The sequence below is a fragment of the Mustelus asterias genome, chromosome 15, assembly GCF_964213995.1.
Source record: "Mustelus asterias chromosome 15, sMusAst1.hap1.1, whole genome shotgun sequence".
Classification (NCBI taxonomy): domain Eukaryota; kingdom Metazoa; phylum Chordata; class Chondrichthyes; order Carcharhiniformes; family Triakidae; genus Mustelus; species Mustelus asterias.
In genome coordinates, this window is record NC_135815.1 from 50,714,333 (window position 1) to 50,733,768 (window position 19,436).

At 42.5% G+C, this 19,436-nt stretch overlaps 1 protein-coding gene across 2 annotated transcripts in view; it reads left to right on the plus strand.

Annotated features, from left to right (window-relative positions):
* The window catches only part of cfap36 (cilia and flagella associated protein 36), a 94,238-nt gene that overhangs the window by 57,464 nt on the left and 17,338 nt on the right, over nucleotides 1-19,436 (plus strand). Inside the window, exons 7-8 of one of the 2 annotated variants that reach the window (XM_078229890.1) lie at nucleotides 7,742-7,816; nucleotides 16,025-16,127. In XM_078229890.1, the coding sequence (XP_078086016.1) occupies nucleotides 7,742-7,816; nucleotides 16,025-16,127 (178 nt within the window). The remainder of the gene's footprint in view (nucleotides 1-7,741; nucleotides 7,817-16,024; nucleotides 16,128-19,436) is intronic. The other variant, XM_078229891.1, reaches the window with a different exon arrangement.

Genomic DNA, 19,436 nt, shown 5'->3' on the forward strand with positions numbered 1-19,436 from the left:
AACACATTGCCTGAGGCAAGCTCCTTAGATTAGGGGCTGCCTGTTGGATCTTAACTAAGGTGGATCTGCTAAACAATTCACTATCACACTCATCCAAGTCCTTAGAAAAATTTCAACCAACCAGACCATTGAGTTGTCCTTCTCAATAACTGAATCTGCGTCCTCTAGCTGAGTCCCATAAGGCTGGGCCCTAGTTTCAACACAATCCAAGAATATCTCTGGGCGGCATGGTAGCACAGTGGTTAGCACTGCTGCTTCACAGCTCCAGGGACCTGAGTTCGATTCCCGGCTTGGGTCACTGTCGGTGTAGAGTTTGCACATTCTCCTCGTGTCTGTGTGGGTTTCCTCTGGGTGCTCCGGTTTCCTCCCACAGTCCAAAGATGTGCGGGTTAAGTTGATTGGCCGTGCTAAAATTGCCCCTTAGTGTCCTGAGATGTGAAGGTTAGAGGGATTAGCAGGTAAATATGTAGGGATATGGGGGTAGGGCCTAGGTGGGCTTGTGGTCGGTGCAGACTCAATGGGCCAAATGGCCTCTTTCTGCACTGTAGGGTTTCTATAGTTCTATCTCGGGAAATTCCTCCTGTAAAGCCTGTCTCAGCAATCTCGGGTGGCTTTTCTAAAACTGTGGGACACCAGTACCTTCCCCCAGTCAAGCTGTTTTCCAACAAATAATCACACTTTCCATGGGCAAACTGGAAGCAACACCAACAATAATAGGACCTGTGATTATGTCACATTTTAAATCAATCCAGTACAAAGGCATGGTACTCATTTATGGGATGTGTGCGTCTCTGACTAGACTATTGTCCGTCATTAATTGCCCTTGAACTCTGGCTTGCTAGGACCATTTCAGAGGCATTTAAGAGTCCACTGGAATCACATGTAGGCCAGACCAGATAAGGATGGCAGATCTCCTTCCCTCAAAGACATTAGCGAACCAGATGGGTTTTTACGACAGCTAACAATGGTTTCACGGTCATCATTCCAGATTTTTATTGAAATCATATCTTACCATCTGTTGTGGTGGGATTCAAACCCGAGTCCCCAGAGCGATGAATTACTAGTCCACTGACAATACCACGACACCGGTACTTCCCCACAAGCCTCTGTTGAGCCCCTGAACTAATACCTCAGTATTAATTGAACTATCTGGGAGAAAGTCAATTATTGGCCAACAGTCGCTCTGAATTCCTAAGAATGATGATCAACGTGCCTGCCCCACCATATGAGCAAAAACATCCATAATTTTCTAACACCTGATTTACATTCTCAGTGAATCTGGGGTAGTCTCCCTGCTTGTTGTGAACTTTACTGATCAGAACATTATTATCTTAGGAAACAGCAATGGCTATATCCCATGAATGAATTTTAAAAACTCATTTGTCTGCAAACACAGGTTTCCTTTATTTTACGAACTTAGTGGTCTTCCAGGTAAGACTTTAACTCCAAATAGACACTTTCCCCCACCAACATCATCTCCCTAAGTTATTGAAGTTCTGTTTCACCTTCAACCTACACCACCAATCGAACACCATTTTCTTTTACCTGGCAAAGTCTGCATAGGCCTTGCTCGTTCTCTTTCTCAGAGGCCTATAGGCCTCTGGCACCAATTCATAAGCACTGAATATTGCAGTCTTTACTTTATAATCACACAAATGCCCTGCTCAAAGAGGTCAGTATAGCTTTGAAACCTTCCCTACCAAAACACTTGTAGGAGCACAACCCAGTTTCCTTGCATCCAAATCATATTTGTGCCAACTTGCTTGAATGACACAAAGTACATCTCCATTCCATTCTCGCTTTAAGTACTAGGTGAGAATCTTTCACCAAATCAAAATGTAGGGGAGTTCCGTCTGACTAGTCAATCACTAACAGAAGCAGTCTTTTCTTCCTTGAGCCCAAATGTCTTGCCAATATTTCAAGCATCCTGTTCATCTTAGCTTCTGGTCTTGCCTTAATCACCACATGCTCTGCCACTACCAATAAATCATCTTATTGCAACTTTTTCAAGTCCCTGAGAGTTAGCTCCTCTCAGCAAAGATTTGAACCTCAAAGATAATTGTATCACTATCCCAATAAAATATAGCAAAAACAAATGTGAAATGTTTTTGGTTTCAATGCTGAAAAGTTCCAGTGAACCCATTTCAGTTTCTCTTCAATCAGATCATCCTGAACTCCAGACCCCAGTTTTGTTATGATCCCCATGGGATCCATAAGCCAAAAGAACCAAATTTACTGAATGACCCCAAATGAAGAAGTTATCAATAAGCTTTCACTTTTTGTAACTTTTGTATTGAATCAGAACCAGTGTAAATTAAGCATGAATGAACAGGCCAATCAAAGACCTATCTCACAGCATTTGTTGGTAATCCAGCCTGCCTGTATTGTTCTCATTTTAGCTACACAGTCCTTGCAAGTAGAATTTCTATCTCTGGAACCTTCTCATCTGGAAGAGCAAGGGCAGAAGTCACAGCTCCCAAAGGATGTGGTAATATGGATCTACACAAATCTCTCTCACCAGCTGTTCCCTTTTTTGTGTCTGTGTTCCATAGCCTCTGTATTTCTGCTTCCTTCCTATGGGTAGTTTCAAGGTCAAGGGTCGTCAGGTCAAATGGATCAGTATTTCTTATCCAGAAATTACAACTGATCCCTTTACAAGTGATACAAACTCTTAAAAGTCTTTTTTAAAACATTTTTAAAAAGCAATTGCAAATTCCTCAAACATTTTAAAGTAATTACCAATTTTTCTTACTTATTACTGCTTCTATGTAACCTCAATCGACTTGTGTCCTCTTTATATACAACAATGAAGACTGAAGCTCTTAAACAGTCTCCACCAGCAATAGCTATAACAGGAAATAGATTTTTCTTTTGCCCTAACTTTGTAGCCACTGGACTTCAGTTGCCATTCATCAGGCACTTGGCAGAGGCTTGTATATTATTATTGTCAGAGTAATGCAATTCCCATTTATCATTATGAATTTATGTCAACATAGTAAATCCATTGACAGTCCAAACCTCCATTTGTCCCCCATATTCCGGTTGTGAGTTGTGACACGCATAGTGCCTCTGGTTTACCTGTCTAAAATCCCAATTCTTGCTTGCCCAAAGTAAGATTGTAAATTCAGCAAATCCTAACAATTTTTGAATTTTGAGAATCCTCAAGAAAAGGGATATATAGTTATAATCAATATATAATACAATATTTTTTTCATCAAAACCTATATTACTCTTTATGGTCCCTCATGGTGAGGCTAGACCTGCGAAAACCCACGCTACTGATGACATCACTCATGCTAAAGACATCAGTGCATACATTCAAATAGGAAGGTGCTTACTATACCATTCTATAATACTCGTTATTTATAAAAAGAAACTAGTGGCATCTTTGACCCTGATATTTATTCAGGCCAGGAAGAGAAGAGGAGGGTGAGGTCGCAAGGAGGTTTCTTCAACAGGAATCCTAAATGTAATGTCAGGACATATTTTACAAAAATGTCAACAAGTTTCCCACCTGATTGCCAGTCAAACTGGCCGGCTGTCAGTCTGGAATGTAGCCAAGGACATGTTAGTTAAGTCTCGCGTTGCAGTGCAGAGAGGTTGGGCGAATTGGAAATAAGATGCAAGTGGCTCTGGCATTTGTTAACCATTCCCACTTGCCTTTGCCAAAGTAGTCATGAGTCACATTCTTGACCTGTTGCAGTCCATTTGGTGTAGGTACACTCATAGTGATGTTAAAGAGGCAGTTTCTAAAGTGTGGCCCTGGACCAAACATGGGCAAAAGGAGAGGTGAGAGTGATTTTGACCCAGTGACAGGGGAAGAACAGTGATTTAGTTCTAAGTCAGGCTTGTATGTGACTCACAGGGGAGCTTGCAGTTGGTGATTTTCCCATGCATCTTCTGCCCTTGTTCTTCCAGATGGTGGAAGTCATAGGTGTGGAAGGTCTTTTGCAGCAGCCTTGGCAAGTTGCTGCATTGTATCTTGAATATGGTGAACACTCCTTCCACTGTGTGCTGGCGGTAGAGAGAGTAAATGTTTAAGGTATTTGATGGGGTAACATCAAGCAGGTTGCTTTGTCAAGCTTCTTGAGTTGTTGATGGTGTCAAGCTTCTTGAGTTGTTGCATCTGCACTTATCCAGGCAAGTGGACAGTATTCATCACATTCCTGACTTGTGTCCAAGTAAATGGTGGACAGACTTTGGGGAGCCAGGAATAATTCCCAGTCTCTGGCCTGTTCTTGTTGCCATAGTATTTATAATCTAGTCAAGTTTCTGGTCAATGATACTTCCCAGGAAGTTGATGATGAGGGATTCATCAATAATAACGTTATTGCATGTGAATTTAGTTAGACTCTCTCTTGTTAGAGATGGTCACTGTCTGGCACTTGTGTGGCATTAATGTTACTTGTCACTTATCAGCACAAGGCTGAATGTTGTTTCTTGTAAGCACAGACTGCTTCAATATCGAGGAGTTGCAAGCAGTACTGAACACTGTACAATCATCACTGGAAATACCCACTTCTGACCTCAAGTTGGAGGGAATGTCATTGATGATGCAACTAAAAATGCTGGAGCTCGTATATTGGCCTGCAACAACCACAACAATCTACCTTTGACTTCAATCAGTGGAGAGTTTTCCTCTGATTCCCATTGATTTCAATTTTGCTTGGCCTTCTTGATGCAACATACAGGAAAATGCTGCTTTGATGTCATGGGTAGTCACTCTCACCTCTGCCCATATTTGGCCCAGGGCCGCACTAAGTGTGGAGCTGAGTGGCCCTGGCAGAACTTGCCTCATTTTAGCTGCAAGGATTCCCACAGCCCAGTAATCTGGACCTTTATGCATTAGAAGTAAGAATTCAGTTACAAAGGAGCCATGCAGCATCCTTAAAAGATTTTAGTGACCAACCTGTTTTCTGAGAGTGCATTTGTGACCCAACCCATCTCTGTTAAAGCTGGAAATGATGGGTTGGAGGCCACCACTCACCCTTTTTCTTAGGGATAAAATCTCCTAAAGGTTAAAATAACACCCACTGTGTTTTCGCATGGCAAAGCATGTCATGTGTTTTACAGTAATTCAGAGTGCATATGTAGAAAGACAGGTAGTTTTGAGGAAGATGGGGGGGCTGCAGAAGAACTTGGACAGGCTAGGAGAGTGGGCAAAGAAGTGGCAGATGGAATACAATGTGGAAAAGTGTGAGATTACACACTTTGGAAGGAGGAATGGAGGCATAGACTATTTTCTAAATGGGAAAATGCTTAGGAAATCGGAAACACAAAGGGACTTGGGAGTCCTTGTTCAAGATTCTCTTAAGATGAACATGCAGGTTCAGTCGGCAGTTAGGAAGACAAATGCAATGTTAGCATTCATGTCGAGAGGGCTAGAATACAAGAGCAGGGATGTACTTCTGAGGTTGTATAGGGCTCTGGTCAGACCCCATTTGGAGTATTGTGAACAGTTTTGGGCCCCATACCTAAGGAAGGATGTGCTGGCCTTGGAAAGGGCCCAGAGGAGGTTCACAAGAATGATCCCTGGAATGAAGAGCTTGTCGTATGAGGAATGGTTGAGGACTCTGGGTCTGTACTCATTGGAGTTTAGAAGGATGAGGGGGGATCTTATTGAAATTTACAGGATATTGCGAGGCCTGGATAGAGTGGATGTGGAGAGGATGTTTCCACTAGTAGGAAAAACTAGAACCAGAGGACACAACCTCAGGCTAAAGGGACGATCCTTTAAAACAGAGATGAGGAGGAGTTTCTTCAGCCAAAGTTGGGAATCTGTGGAACTCTTTGCCGCAGAAGGCTGTGGAGGCCAGGTCATTGAGTGTCTTTAAGACAGAGATAGATAGGTTCTTAATTAATAAGGGGATCAGGGGTTATGGGGAAAAGGCAGGAGAATGGAAATGAGAAAAATATCAGCCATGATTGAATGGTGGAGCAGACTCGATGGGCCGAGTGGCCTAATTCTGCTCCCATGTCTTATGGTCTTATGGTAGCCTGAGCCAGAAAACATCCAATTTGTCTTATTCTTCAGCAGAAAATGGAATTAAACCACAATTTATGATAGACCAAAAATATTTTGAATTGGATCCTTTACATATGCAATTAAAGCTTCATCTGCATGCTTTCATTACATTTTAATACTACCTTTACCACTACGCTACTGTCTCCTTGTGTAATAAGTAATAATGTTACTGGACTCGTAATGCAGAACCCTAACTATGATGTCGAGATAATCTCACACGTCAGCTTATGAAATTTAATTTCAATTAACTAATAATTCTGATATTGAAAGCTAGTCTCCGTGATGGTGATAACAAATATATTTTTGTTAGTCATAAAAAGTCATCAGGTTTACTAATGTTCTTTAGGGAAGGGAATCTGCCATCCTTACCTGATCTGGCCCATGTGTGATTAGCTGTGACAGAAATGCGGTTCATTCTTAGCTACCCTCTGAAAGAGCCTATCAAGCCACGCAGTTCAAGAGCAATTAGGAATGGGCATCAAATGTTGGCCTTGCTGTTGATGCCCACATTCTATGAAAGATTTAAAAAATTCCACTGCCCTTTTCACCCTCTTATGAGGAATTTTTATCAACGTAATTTTGTACCACTACATAGTCATTGACTTGTGAAAAAAAATTGAAGGTCATGTGCCATCTTAAATTATTTTACTGTTGCTTTGCACTGTAATATGATAGAAGTAATGGTTATCATGAAGATTATTGAGATAGAAATAGATGTGTTTTATACATTTGTTGAACAATCATTAGTTACAAATTGATTAACTGAATAATCGCTGGTTATCAACCAAGCAATTTGTTAAAATGCATGAATAAATGTTGGAAGTTTACAGAATTTCTTCTGGTAAAATTTCATGTAGGTAAAAAAATCAAGATCCAAATGCACTGATAGTGGGGATTATAAGAATTCTCACAACACCAGGTTAAAAGTCACGAACTTCGGAAAAGAATCATCCTTTCCACCTGATGAAGGAGCAGCGCTTCCTCACCTGATGAAGGGGCAGCACTCCGGAAGCTTGTGATTCCAAATAAACCTGTTGGACTTTAATCTTGTGTTATGAGACTTCTTACCGTGCCCACCCCAGTCTAACGCCGGCATCTCCACATCGGCAGAGACTGTGACTAACATCTTAGTAAATGCCAACCTTCATTGAATTTATTATTACTACAGCATGGGTTGTGACTTGAGTTTTTATTTTATAATTTAAAAAAATGTAACTTACATAACGAGAAAGTAATTGATCCATCATTATCTGAACTGAGCAATTTTGGGATTAATTGGATGCAGAGTGGAGCTTTCAGCTCAAAAATACATTTGGAACCCTTCTTCAAAGGAAATTCTCTTAATCTGAATTGGATTTCCCTTTTTTTCCTCTTATAAAGTTTGCCTCTACAGTTAACTGGCTTAGCCCCAAGATGATAGTTACAAAGGGGAGGCAGAAACCAGTATGAAACGGGAATCAAGGTTAATGAGGGAGGTGGAGTGCTGGACACTAAAGGTAGGTTTGGGATTAGGTTAGATAAATTGGGGTATTATTGCGAGAGCATATAATTTTGAATAAATTACTCTTTTCAGTGTAGTGTTTACCCCAGTTCTGATGGTTGGTTTCCATTTCCTATTTGAAATTGGGAGGAGTACAGTATGTGTAGATGTTAAGGAACCTGTTGCTATATAGTGCAGTGAGGATGACTGTTTTAACATACCAAAATGTTTTACAGGCTGTTCAGAAATCTTTACAAAAGAGAACATCAGCGAGAGAAGATGCAGTTGCATCCACAAGTAACCTAGATGAGGTAGTAGAAGTATTTGCGAGTTTCTTAGTCTCTGTCATAATTACAAACTCATGAAACAATTTTTTTTTCTTTGAATAATTCAGGCTACTTTAAATATGACAGTTTTTCTGGAATAAGAATTATCTAGGTTAAACTTTAAGATTGTCAGAGAAGTGCAAGAATCTAAAACCTAGTACAAGATTCTCACAAGTATCAACATTATCCAAATATATACCTTGTTTTGTGCCTTCCCATTGACTATTGTGATGTCTTGGAAGTAATTCTATTTTTATTTTCAAGTTCTCACCTTAGCTTCCATTTGATAGTTCATATATTTGTATGCACTAGTAGTCAAAAAAAAATTGGTATACGTTTATTTAGAAATAATCCCCAGCTGTTCATGGTATTTTAACATGCTGAAAGGCACTTTGAATTATAAAGCCTGCAATGTTTTGAAACCTGAAGGTTTAAATGTGCAGTTTTGATATTGAACAAGTGCTATTCCAAACGATGTTTATTTTTACTCAGATGGTTTGGTTATGTTTTTATATATGGCACTTTTGACACCTTGCTAGAATGGTGAGGCTCAGGGCTCCCCAGATATTATAATGAAGCTGTCAAGGTGCAACAGGTGTTGGCAATGTATGGTGAAAAATGGGCTAGAGTCGCTGCAGCCTACGGTGTTGGAGTCCAGGGTGAGGAATATGATATTTTTGGACCAGGGTTTTTTGCTCCCGTTGGCGTCATGTAGGTTTGGCAACGGGAGCAGAAAATATTGTGAGAAGGAGAAAGATGCGTTTTATATCAGCGTGAAAGCTTGCCACAATCGTGCCCTTCCTCCATCAGTGGCAGGAAGTGTTTTCCACCGTTCAACATCAGGAACTTTATTTGAATATATTTGCATCTCATTATCAGGCCCATAGGCCAGAATCACGACCGCTGTCAAAAAACTCATCCACGGCGATATGATGTCAGAAAGATATGAATCACAACTGGCTTCAAAAGGTGTGCCCCTCATGAGCACTACTCCAAGGGAAGCTTGGAGGTGAGTGCAGCCCTCACGCGGTGGCTCTGCTTATTAAGGAGGTTGACTTGGGCTTACCAGCTCTGACAAGGTGTGACCAGACTTTGATTCGGGGGCGATCAAGTTCTGACAGGGTGTGACCAGACTTTGATTCAGGGGCGATCAAGCTCTGACTGTGGGTGACCAGCCTTTGATTTGGGGGCAATCCGGCTCTGACAGGGTGTAACCAGCTTTCACTGGGGAGTATAAGCTCTGACTGGGGTTGACCAGCCGTTGACTTGGGGGTGACCAAGCTTGACTGTAGCGATACCAGAGGAAGACTCCAGAGTATTGGGAGCCTAGTCAGAGGGTACCGGGGTGAAGACACCAGACTACTGGGGATGGAGAGGAGGGGTGGTTAATCCAGGCTACCAGGGGCCTAGTTGGAGTGTACCTGGGGGAGGACTCCAGAGTATCGGGGGGTGAGGGGAGTCTGTCTAGTGTGAAAAGCACCATTCCTGAGGCTCCCTACTGCTGCTGGGTCATGGGCTTCTTGGAAGGGCCTCATTGAAGGAAGGGAAGCTTGTTGCAGTGCAGTGGGTGGGTGATTGTTCTATTCAAATTTAGTGAAAGTTGGGAAGGGCACTTCTGAAGGCAGATGTTGACAAGGGCAAGGCTAATGGAAAGACATGTTGTGATCATTACCCCATTGCAGGTCAGACTGTTCAGCTGTAACTCATTTGACATGCCTGGAGTCATGCAATTATTCCCACTCAAGCACCACTTATGTGGCTGAATGCCATTGATTGTTGCTCAGCATTTACCTCTTGACGCACTGACTTCCAAGATCGCTGACTGCCATGGTGTGCTGTACCATACACCAACTGAGCAGCGCATACTCTCTGTGATAAAGAGCCCATCATTGGATCACAGCAGTTACCCATAGTCTCTACATTGCAGGAGGACAATGATGACTTGCAATAGGGACAGTGCATAGTTCTTCACAGAAGTTCTGTGAATGTCTGACTCCTGTCTGGCTGATGGCAGTTCGATTATTCTCAATGACTAGGATCAAATCATGGAGATGCAGGGGTGAAAGTTTCATCTCTCCTGATCTAGTGTTTTGCTTGCTCATTGAATAGGCAGTGGCACACTGCTGAGGAACACGCTCCTAATGATTTTCTGGGTGTTAAGGTGCGTATTGATAAGTGCCCCCCAGGTTGAGTGCAAGACCTTGGAGTGAAACTTGAGACAATGCCAGTGCCTCAGATAAGAGTGCAGAATGTAGTAGTCAAAACTGGCCACTCAGTCATGTGGTGTGAGGCAAGGCTGATGTGAGGTGTTGTCAAAGTAAAATGTGAAGTAAGGACTGGACATCAATGTTGTGGCCAATGACTCAATGGGTTTTGAGTGGCAACTTCAGACAATAAATGGGCAAAGAGTGGTCCTTAGGATTCAGAAGTTAACTGTTAAATCTCTCTCTTTGATACTGCACTGAGGAGAACTATTGAAGCATGGAATCTGGTGATTTCACTGTCACTTCTTTTTGCTCATGGGCAGGAAAGAAGAAGTAGAAGTCAGCTACTCCTGGTTCGACAAAGGAAAGAGCAGAACCGTGAAGAGGAAAGGGTGGTAGGGCCTGCTCCTCCCGCAGAGGATGAACCCTGGACAGCCATCAATCGGAGGCACCTTGCTAGACCCAGTGTCTATGGACAGTGTCTAACGTATCTGAAGATGTCTGAGACATCTGAAGACTAAGCATATCCAGGGAGCTGGTTGGTCATATCTGCCTTCTTCTGTGGGATTTGGCACCATGGGGATTTGGAGGGCAACTATTGCCAGTGTTGCTCAATCTTTATGCCAGTGGCTCCTTCCAGGATTCCACAGGTGACCTCTGTGGGATTTTGCAAGCCTCTGCACACAAGTGCATCCAGGAGATGATAGATGCAATGTTTACATGGGTACACGACTTGTCCATTTTGACCAGAATGTTGCAAGCCAGGATGCAAGGGCAATGAGTTTTGTACAAATCTCTGGCTTTCCATAGGTGCAGGATGCCATCAACTGCACTCACATGGCACTCAGATCTCCAGAGCATCAAGCAGTGAACTATATGAATCGCAAGGGTATCCACTCGCTGAATGTTCAGCTGATTTGCGACCACACCAAACACATCTCCCAGGTTTGTGCTTGATGCCCAGGGAGTGTTCATGGCTCCTACATTCTGAGCCACTCTCAGATCCTGACATGTTTCGGGGTCCACAGGAACAACAGGGTTGTCTCCTTGGGAACAAGTGTTACCCAGTGAGGAGGTGACTGATGACGCCTGCATAGAGACCAGGGAGCACAGCTGAGACAAGATAGAATGAGGCTCATGCTGCAACCTACACTTTGGTGGAACAGACCACAGGGATGCTAAAGATGAAGTTCCAGTGCCTGGACTGATCTGGTGTAGTCCTGCAACACAATCCGCAGAGGGTGTTGCACATCATGGTCACTTGTTGCTCCCTGCACAACCTGGCACGGCAATGGAGGAAGGAAATGTCTAAGGAGAAATGGAGGAGTGGCATGTTTTCTCCAATGAGGAGGATATTGAAGGGGATGAGGTTGAGGAGGTCTTTGAGGGAGAGGGTCAGCCATGAGGCAGTGGCAATGTCAAGACGAGGTAAACAAGTCTGAGACACGCTCATTGCCACTAGATTCATGGAGAGTGATGAGGAGATCCAATAAGGACATCATATGCCTCCTGTGAGCATTGATCTCCCGTCTGACTGATGGGAGCACGCACCCTCTGTGATAAAGCTCCAGTCAGGGTATGGAGCAGTCACTCATTGTCCTTCCACTGCAGGAGAATGACAGTGACTTGCAGAGGGGATAATGCATAAATCCTCAGAGTTTCTATGAATGTCAGACTATCATCTGGCTGATGGCAGTTTGTTTGCTATCAATGACTGGGATCAAATCATGGTGATGCAGCGGTGAAAGCTTTATCTCTCCTGATCATACATCATCCTTCTTGAGCTGTATCCTTTCGTTTCAGTGCCATTGGAGGCTGAGGTATATGAGATAGGGAGCCAAACCGATTCTAGATCCTGTTCTCCTGAATCAAGGTCATCTCTAACTATTTCATAAATGCCATCCTTGATTAACAGTGCTATCCCTCCACCTTTACCTAGCTTCCTATTCTTCTTGAATGTCATATATCCCTCAATATTCAGGACCTGATTCTCATCATCCTGCAGCCACGTCTCTGTAATGATCATGAGATCATATTTATTTACTTCAGTGTACACTATCAATTTGTTTATTTTGATATGAATGCTACGTGCCTTCAGATACAGAGCCTTTAGTTTTGTCCTTTTGTTATGTTTATAACATCTAGTCTTGATTCGAGTGCATTTTTATCATCATAGAATCCCTACAGTGCAGAAGGAGGCCATTCGGCCCATTGAGTCTGTACCGACCACAATACCACCCAGGCCTTATCCCCATAACCCCATGCATTTACCCCAGCAAGTCCCCCTGGCACTAAGGGTCAATTTAGCATGGCCAATCCACCTAACCTGCACATCTTTGGACTGTGGGAGGAAACCGGAGCACCCAGAGGAAATCCACCCAGACACGGGGAGAATGTGCAAACTCCACACAAACAGTGACCCAAGCCGGGAATCGAACCCAGGTCCCATAGTTTTTTTGCTCAGTGCCTTCCTGCTATTCTCTAACCCTCATTTCCCATTTTACTATTTTCCTTTCTTACCTCGTCTCTACTCCTTGATATACTATGACTGGGATCCTCCAACCTTGTCCATGGCTGGGAGTCTCTGGTCCTGCTGCTGTGAATGGAGTTTTGGTTGAGTGCCAAATTCTCTGTTCTTGCTGGCAGTAGTGGCTGGTCATACAACATTGGAGAATTCCAGCCTATATCTTTCCACATTTGATCCTTTACCATCACTATTTATTGTAAAGACCCTCTCTACCTGGTTATGTAGTTCACAAAAACATTGGTCACAGTATGTTTCAGGTGTAGACCGTCCAGACGGTACAGCGCTCACCTTCCCCAGCACTGGTGCTGGTGCCCCACAAATTGGAACCCACTTCTCTCAGACCAGTCTTTGAGCCATGTATTCAGCTCCCTAATTTTATGCACCCTATGCCAATTTGCACATAGCTCAGATAATGATCCTGAAATTATAAACTTTGGGGTTCTGCGTTTCAATTTAGTGTCTAGCTCCTCATACTCTCTATGTAGAACCATTTTTCTAGTTTTACCTATGTCGTTGGTACCTACATGGACTACAGCAAATGCTTACTCCTCCTCCCACTGCAAGGTTCTCTTCAGCCATGAGCAGATGACCCAAGCCCTGGCACCCGGCAGGGGCCACAGCTGTTCAGACTCTTGCTCTTTGCTGCAAAGAACAGTCAATTCCCGTCAATATACTGTTCCCTATTACCACTACATTCTTTTTTGCTCCCCCCACTTGAATGGCTTCCTGTGCCGCGGGTCATTTTGCTCATCCACCCTGCAGCCCTCACTCATCCAAACAAGCTGAGAAAACCTCAAACCTCTTGGACAATTGTAGAGGTTCACATTCCTGCATTCCTGTCCTGTGGATCCCCTTACCTGCCTCACTCGCAGTCACACCCTCCTGTCCCTGACTACAGACCAAATCAGAAGACCCTATCCTAAGTGATGTGCTTTCTGGTACAAAGCATCCAGCTAAATTTCCCCCTCCCTGACAGCCTTCAGCTCAATGACTCTGAGCCAAAGTTCCTTGAACCGCAAAGACTGCAGATGTGTTTGCCCTGGGTCACAATGTTATCCAGGAGTTTCCACATGCTGCAACCATAACACCATATTTAAAAGTTTAAAAAAAGATTTTTAAAAATGTTTTAATGTTTTTGAAGTAATTAGTTATATTATTATTTTATTTATGTTGCTTTTTTATATATTTTATTAAGTTTACCACCAATTTGTGGACGATTTTAAACCTTAGGGATAGAATAGAACTTATCCATTTATCAGATACTTACCAAGCAGCTAGCTCTTTTCCCTGTGGTAGTGTAGGAACCAATTCCTACAGAGTGAGAAAAATAGAAAAATAAAATGAACACCTCCCCTCCTTCACTTAACTCCTCCATTCACCAAACTTCAATTCTGCATTGTGTTTCCTCAGCTGTGCTCTGTTTTACATTCACTAAACTTGACCACTTATGTGTACAAGCCACAAGCTTTCGGTACGCTGCTCCTTCATCAGGTGTTGAAAGAGCAGCATTCCGAAAGCTTGTGGCTTGTGCTACCAAATAAACCTATTGGACTTTAACCTGGTGTTGTGAGACCTCTTACTGTGTTTACCCCAGTCCAACGCCGGCATCTCCACATCACTTGTGTGTGATCATAGAATCCCTACAGTGCAGAAGGAGGCCATTCGGCCTATTGAGGCTGCACCAACTCTCGAACAGAGCATCCCACCCAGGCCCTATTACTGTATCCCCACATATTTGCCCCGCTAATCTACCTAACCTACACATCTTTGGACAGTGGGAGGAAACCCACGCAGATACAGGGAGAATGTGCAAAATTTTTTGTTTATCCATTTGTGAGACATGGGCGTTGCTGGCTGGCCAGCATTTATTGCCCATCCCTAGTTGCCCTTGGAGGGCAGTTGAGAGTCAACCACATTGCTGTGGCCTCGGAGTCACATATAAGCCAGACCAGATAAGGACAGCAGATTTCCTTCCCTAAAGGACATTAGTGAACCAGATGTTTTTTTCCGACAATCGACGATGGCTTCATGGTCATCAGTAGATGACTTAGTTCCAGGTTTTTTTTTATTGAATTCAAATTCCACCACCTGCCGTGGCGGGATTCGAACTTGGGTCCCCAGAACATTAGCTGAGTTTTTGGATTAATAGTCTAGCAATAATACCACTAGGCCATTGCCTCCCCCAAACTCTACACAGTCACCCAAGACTGGAATTAAACCCGGATCCCTGGTGCAATGAGGCAGCAGTGGTAACCACTGTGCCATCCCAAACATTTTGCAGCATTGCATCTAAGTCCTTAGGATAGACAGCTGGCATTGACCCATGGCTTCACAATGTTTGTCTGGTGTAGCTCCCATTTTAAGTGCTGCAGGTTAGCTTTAAGTGGTGCTGGCCTTCATATACTTATGCCGCTGCTGAGGCATTTATGTTTTGCAATGGGCTTCTTGCTACTATCGATATTGGAACAACATTTATTGAGTTTTGACCCCACAAGACCTTAGCAATCCAGGAAACTAAATTCATTTGGCAACAAGCTACTTTTTCAAACAGGAAAAACACTTGCTATGTTTTTGAATGCATGTTTGAAAATATCATTTAATTTATTAGAAATATTTTTAAAATCAAAGAGTTCAATTCAAGAATTAAATTAAAGCCTTGAACATATTTAAAAATAAATAAATAAAAATATTTTTAAAAGTTTATTTTATTATTGTCACAAGTAGGCTTCCATTAACACTGCAATGAAGTTACTGTGAAAATCCCCTAGTCGCCACACTCCGGCGCCTCTTTGGGTACACTGAGGGAGAATTTAGCAGGGCCAACGCACTTAACCAGCACGTCTTTCAGACTGTGGGAGGAAACTGGAGCACCGGAAGGAAACCCACGCAGATATGGGGAGAGCATGCAAACTTCACACAGACAGTGACCCAAACCGGGAATTGAACCCAGGTCTCTGGTGCTGTGAGGCAGCAGTGCTAACCCTATATATGCACAACACCTTGGTGATATGAGAGGGAATATGGAGTTCCAATGCAAATTTGTTGCATTAACAACATCATTTGAATTGACTTGACTTGACTACTAAAATAATGTCTAGAAACTTGCTAATACAAAATAATTATATTTGTGTAGGGCAGTGATACTCATAGTATTACAGTCATTAGCTCAGTTGCCCATCATTGTGGTTCACAAGAACCTTTCAGTTAGAAAGGCACACTGCTGGAAATAGCCTGGATTTTCTAATAGATGTTTTCTAATTGCCAATTCTTTATTTAAAACAAGTTACTATCAGCGTTAAAATATTGACAATTGCCAATCTTAGGTGACAAGTCAATGTCCTGGAAAGATAGATACAATACTGAACACACGAGTTACTAAAACTCCAAGACATGGAAACTATTGAGAGGGTAGAGGAACCACTATGTTCTGAATTATCAAGCTTAAATATCTGTTTTTTTCAGAGTGCTATGAAGTCAAAAAATACCTCAGAGCAAGTTACAGAAGATGTAGCCTCATCTGAAATTAGGAACAAAACGGGCAATGATCAACAAAGCAATTCATCAGGTAACAACAGGAACAGCACCTGTAATGTTAAATGTATTATCGGTGTTGTTAATGATTTTGGAGGATGATTGCTAATATTTCAATAAAATGTAGTCAAATATTGAATACATGAAATGGAAAAATCTGAAATACATGTTAATATGTTTGCTAAAAAAAGTTATTGTTTTTTAAATCTTTAAATCTTGTTAGAAAAGATTTTTACAGGAATAATAAAGCCTGAGAGTACCCTAATACTTTCTGAGGTATCTTTTTATCTTCCTTTCTTTTCTGTTGAGAACTTCCTTTTCAATTTTTATCTGTTCACACTTTTTTGAAGTGCTTTGGGACATGTGTGTTATAAGAACAATGGCAAGCAGATAAAGACCTTCTGTTCCACTTTGGCATCCAATGCATGACACAACAGCTCCTTCCAAAAATCTACCGTTCCTTGGGAAAAGGGCGATTTTGTGGCTGCGAGCCTTGATCTGACCTTACACTGCTTAAAATTATGGCCCTTGGTCCTCTCTAACCTATTTAATTGGAACAAGCTGTCAGCTGGAACTGACCCTGTTCCCTGCATCATCTTATAAATCTCAAATCACGCAGAAGTCTCCGCTTTTCTAAAGTGTAGCATCCCAACTCTTCAAGCCTACATTAATCACTAATATGCTTTAGACTGGAAATTAGTCTACTTGCCTTCCTCTGCACCCTTTCCAAAAATCACCTAGCTTGTAAGGAGACCAAAACGGGACACTATTCCAAGTGAGGCCTGACCAAGGTCATGTATCAGGATAAAATAGTATGCTTCATCTCGTAATCAGTTGTCCTTTGAATGCACCCCAACACCCTATTTGCCCTAGCTATCACTTCACAACATTTCTTGCATAACATTTGAGATGTATGCATTAGAACACCCAGATTGCATTTTTTCTCCACCTTTTAAACACAACTTGTTTTTTGCATTAAGGAGTTACAGATTTGTGTTGTCTTATGCAGCAGGAGTTAACTTAAGACCATGAAATATGTCAAATATTCAACAGAAATGTTTTAATTTAATGGAACAATTTTAATGTATTTACCAGTTTTTAAAAAAGGAGCAATACTGAAGTATCTTCTATTTATTTATTATTTATTAGTGTCACAAGTTGGCTACATTAACACTGCAATGAAGTTAATGTGAAAATCCCCGAGTCGCCACACTCCGGCGCCTGTTCGGGTACACTGAGGGAGAATTTAGCATGGCCAGTGCATCTAACCAGCATGTCTTTCGGACTGTGGGAGGAAACCGGATCACTCGGAGGAAACCCACGCAGAGACAGGGAGAACATGCAAACTCCACACAGACAGTGACTCAAGCCAGGAATGGAACCCAGGTCTTTGGCACTGTCTTCTGGTGAAGGTGCTAGAACTAGAGCAATGCTCCTGAGGGCATCAAGATCTCATTTGAGCATTGTGCTGTGTACACATTATATAGCTACGGTTTGGTATCCACAATGATTGGATTGCAGAGGGGCAGACAGTTGCTACTGAAGCTCCGCATTGCCAACTGGTGACCTATGAAAGAAAGAATTTGCTTTTATATAGTGTCTTTTGGCAATCTTAGGATATCTCAAAGTGCTTCACAGTAATTTAGTTACTTCTGAAGTCTAGTGACTGTTGTAAAATAGGGAAACCTTGCAGTCATTTTGCACACAACAATGTCCCATAAACAGCAGTGAGGTAAATGGTCAGATAGTCTGGTAATGTTACGGGATACATATTGGTTGAGACGCTGGAAGCACTCTCCTGGTCATCGTTCTTCTTCAAATAGTGCCATTAGATTTTTGGATCCACCTGAGAGGCTTCAGTCTGAAGTCTCATTCAATCTCTAAAAATGCAGCAATCCCTTAACTGCACTGAAGCGTCAGCCTGGATTATGGACTTTGGACTGGGCCTTGAACCCACAATCTTGCAATTCAAGGACAAGAGTGCTATTGACTGAGTCAAGACTATAACTTTTAAGACTGCCCCCAAGATGAAAAGACCTGGCAAAGGAAGTTTTGAACTTAGTCTTCTGTGGCATGCCCAGTTATCTAAATTAAGAGCCAAGCAGGTCACAGTGCTCCAAGTCTCTGTTGATTATTGATCAGCTAGCAAAGCTCATTAATTGGACCTGGAGGAGTAGATATTATCTGGGGATGGCATTCTTCTCACTCAGCTTCAAATAACCCTGCAAGCCAGTGCCCTAGTAGGATGTTTTTTTTGCACAAACAGTGATAAGCTTATTTGTACTGATAAGCCGTGTGATATTAAACTCCAGCGTAACCCTACAGTATTTGGGATCCCTCATCCTTCGCTGTTAGCAATCTATGTATAATAACATTGCACTACCTTGAAAAAGAGTAGTGGCGTTATCATTCCAGTAAGATCTGCTTTCTGGGGACTTTTTCTCACTGGTACTATGATAGTAAAGCAGTACCTTATCTTGTTTGAAAGTGGAGTCATAAAATAGAGGGAAAAAGATTAATTAATTGAAGCACAATAATTTAGAGCAGCACTTCATAAAGTAGCTTCTTCATTTGTAGAGATATTAGTTCCCTAGCAGCATAAACAAAAGTAAAAAGATAGAGTACTTAGAGTAAGTTGTGGGCAAGAGATGCATGTGAATGGCCTGGATTTTCATCCCGAGTCAGATCCACCTGAAGTAAAAGAGCTCTGAATGGTGGGATATTTGTTCTGTGGTGGGGTACAAGATGAAGTCGGATTCACAGCCCTTGGAATTGGCCACTCGGGCTGCCAAATGCCAAGACAGATTGTTTAAAGGCCCAACTCAATGCTGTGGGACTTTTTTCTGGTTGTTTTCTTAACATCAGGTCCTCTGGTCCTCACTCCTCACACCAACTCCCCTTGACATACGTGCCAACCCATGCCACCCACACACCCCTGATGGCCTCAGACCCTCTATGCCGAGCCATACCTCGCACCATTTGAGAATCTAACTATCTAACCTCAACTTCAATGACATTACCATTGCTGAATCCCCCACTATCAACATCCTGTGGGGAGGGTTACTATTGACCAGGAACTGAACTGGATCAGCCATGTAAATACTATGGCTACAAGAGCCAGTGGCTGGGAACTGTGAGGAATAACTCACCTCCTGACTTCCCAAAGCTGTCCACCATCTACAAGAAAACAGGAGTATGCTGGAATACCCTCCACCTGCTTGAATGAGAGCAGCTCCAGCAACACTCAAGAAGCTCAACATCATCCAAGATAAAGCAGCCCATTTGATTGGCACCTCATCTACCACTATAAACATTTACTCCCCCCACCACCAATGCATGGTGG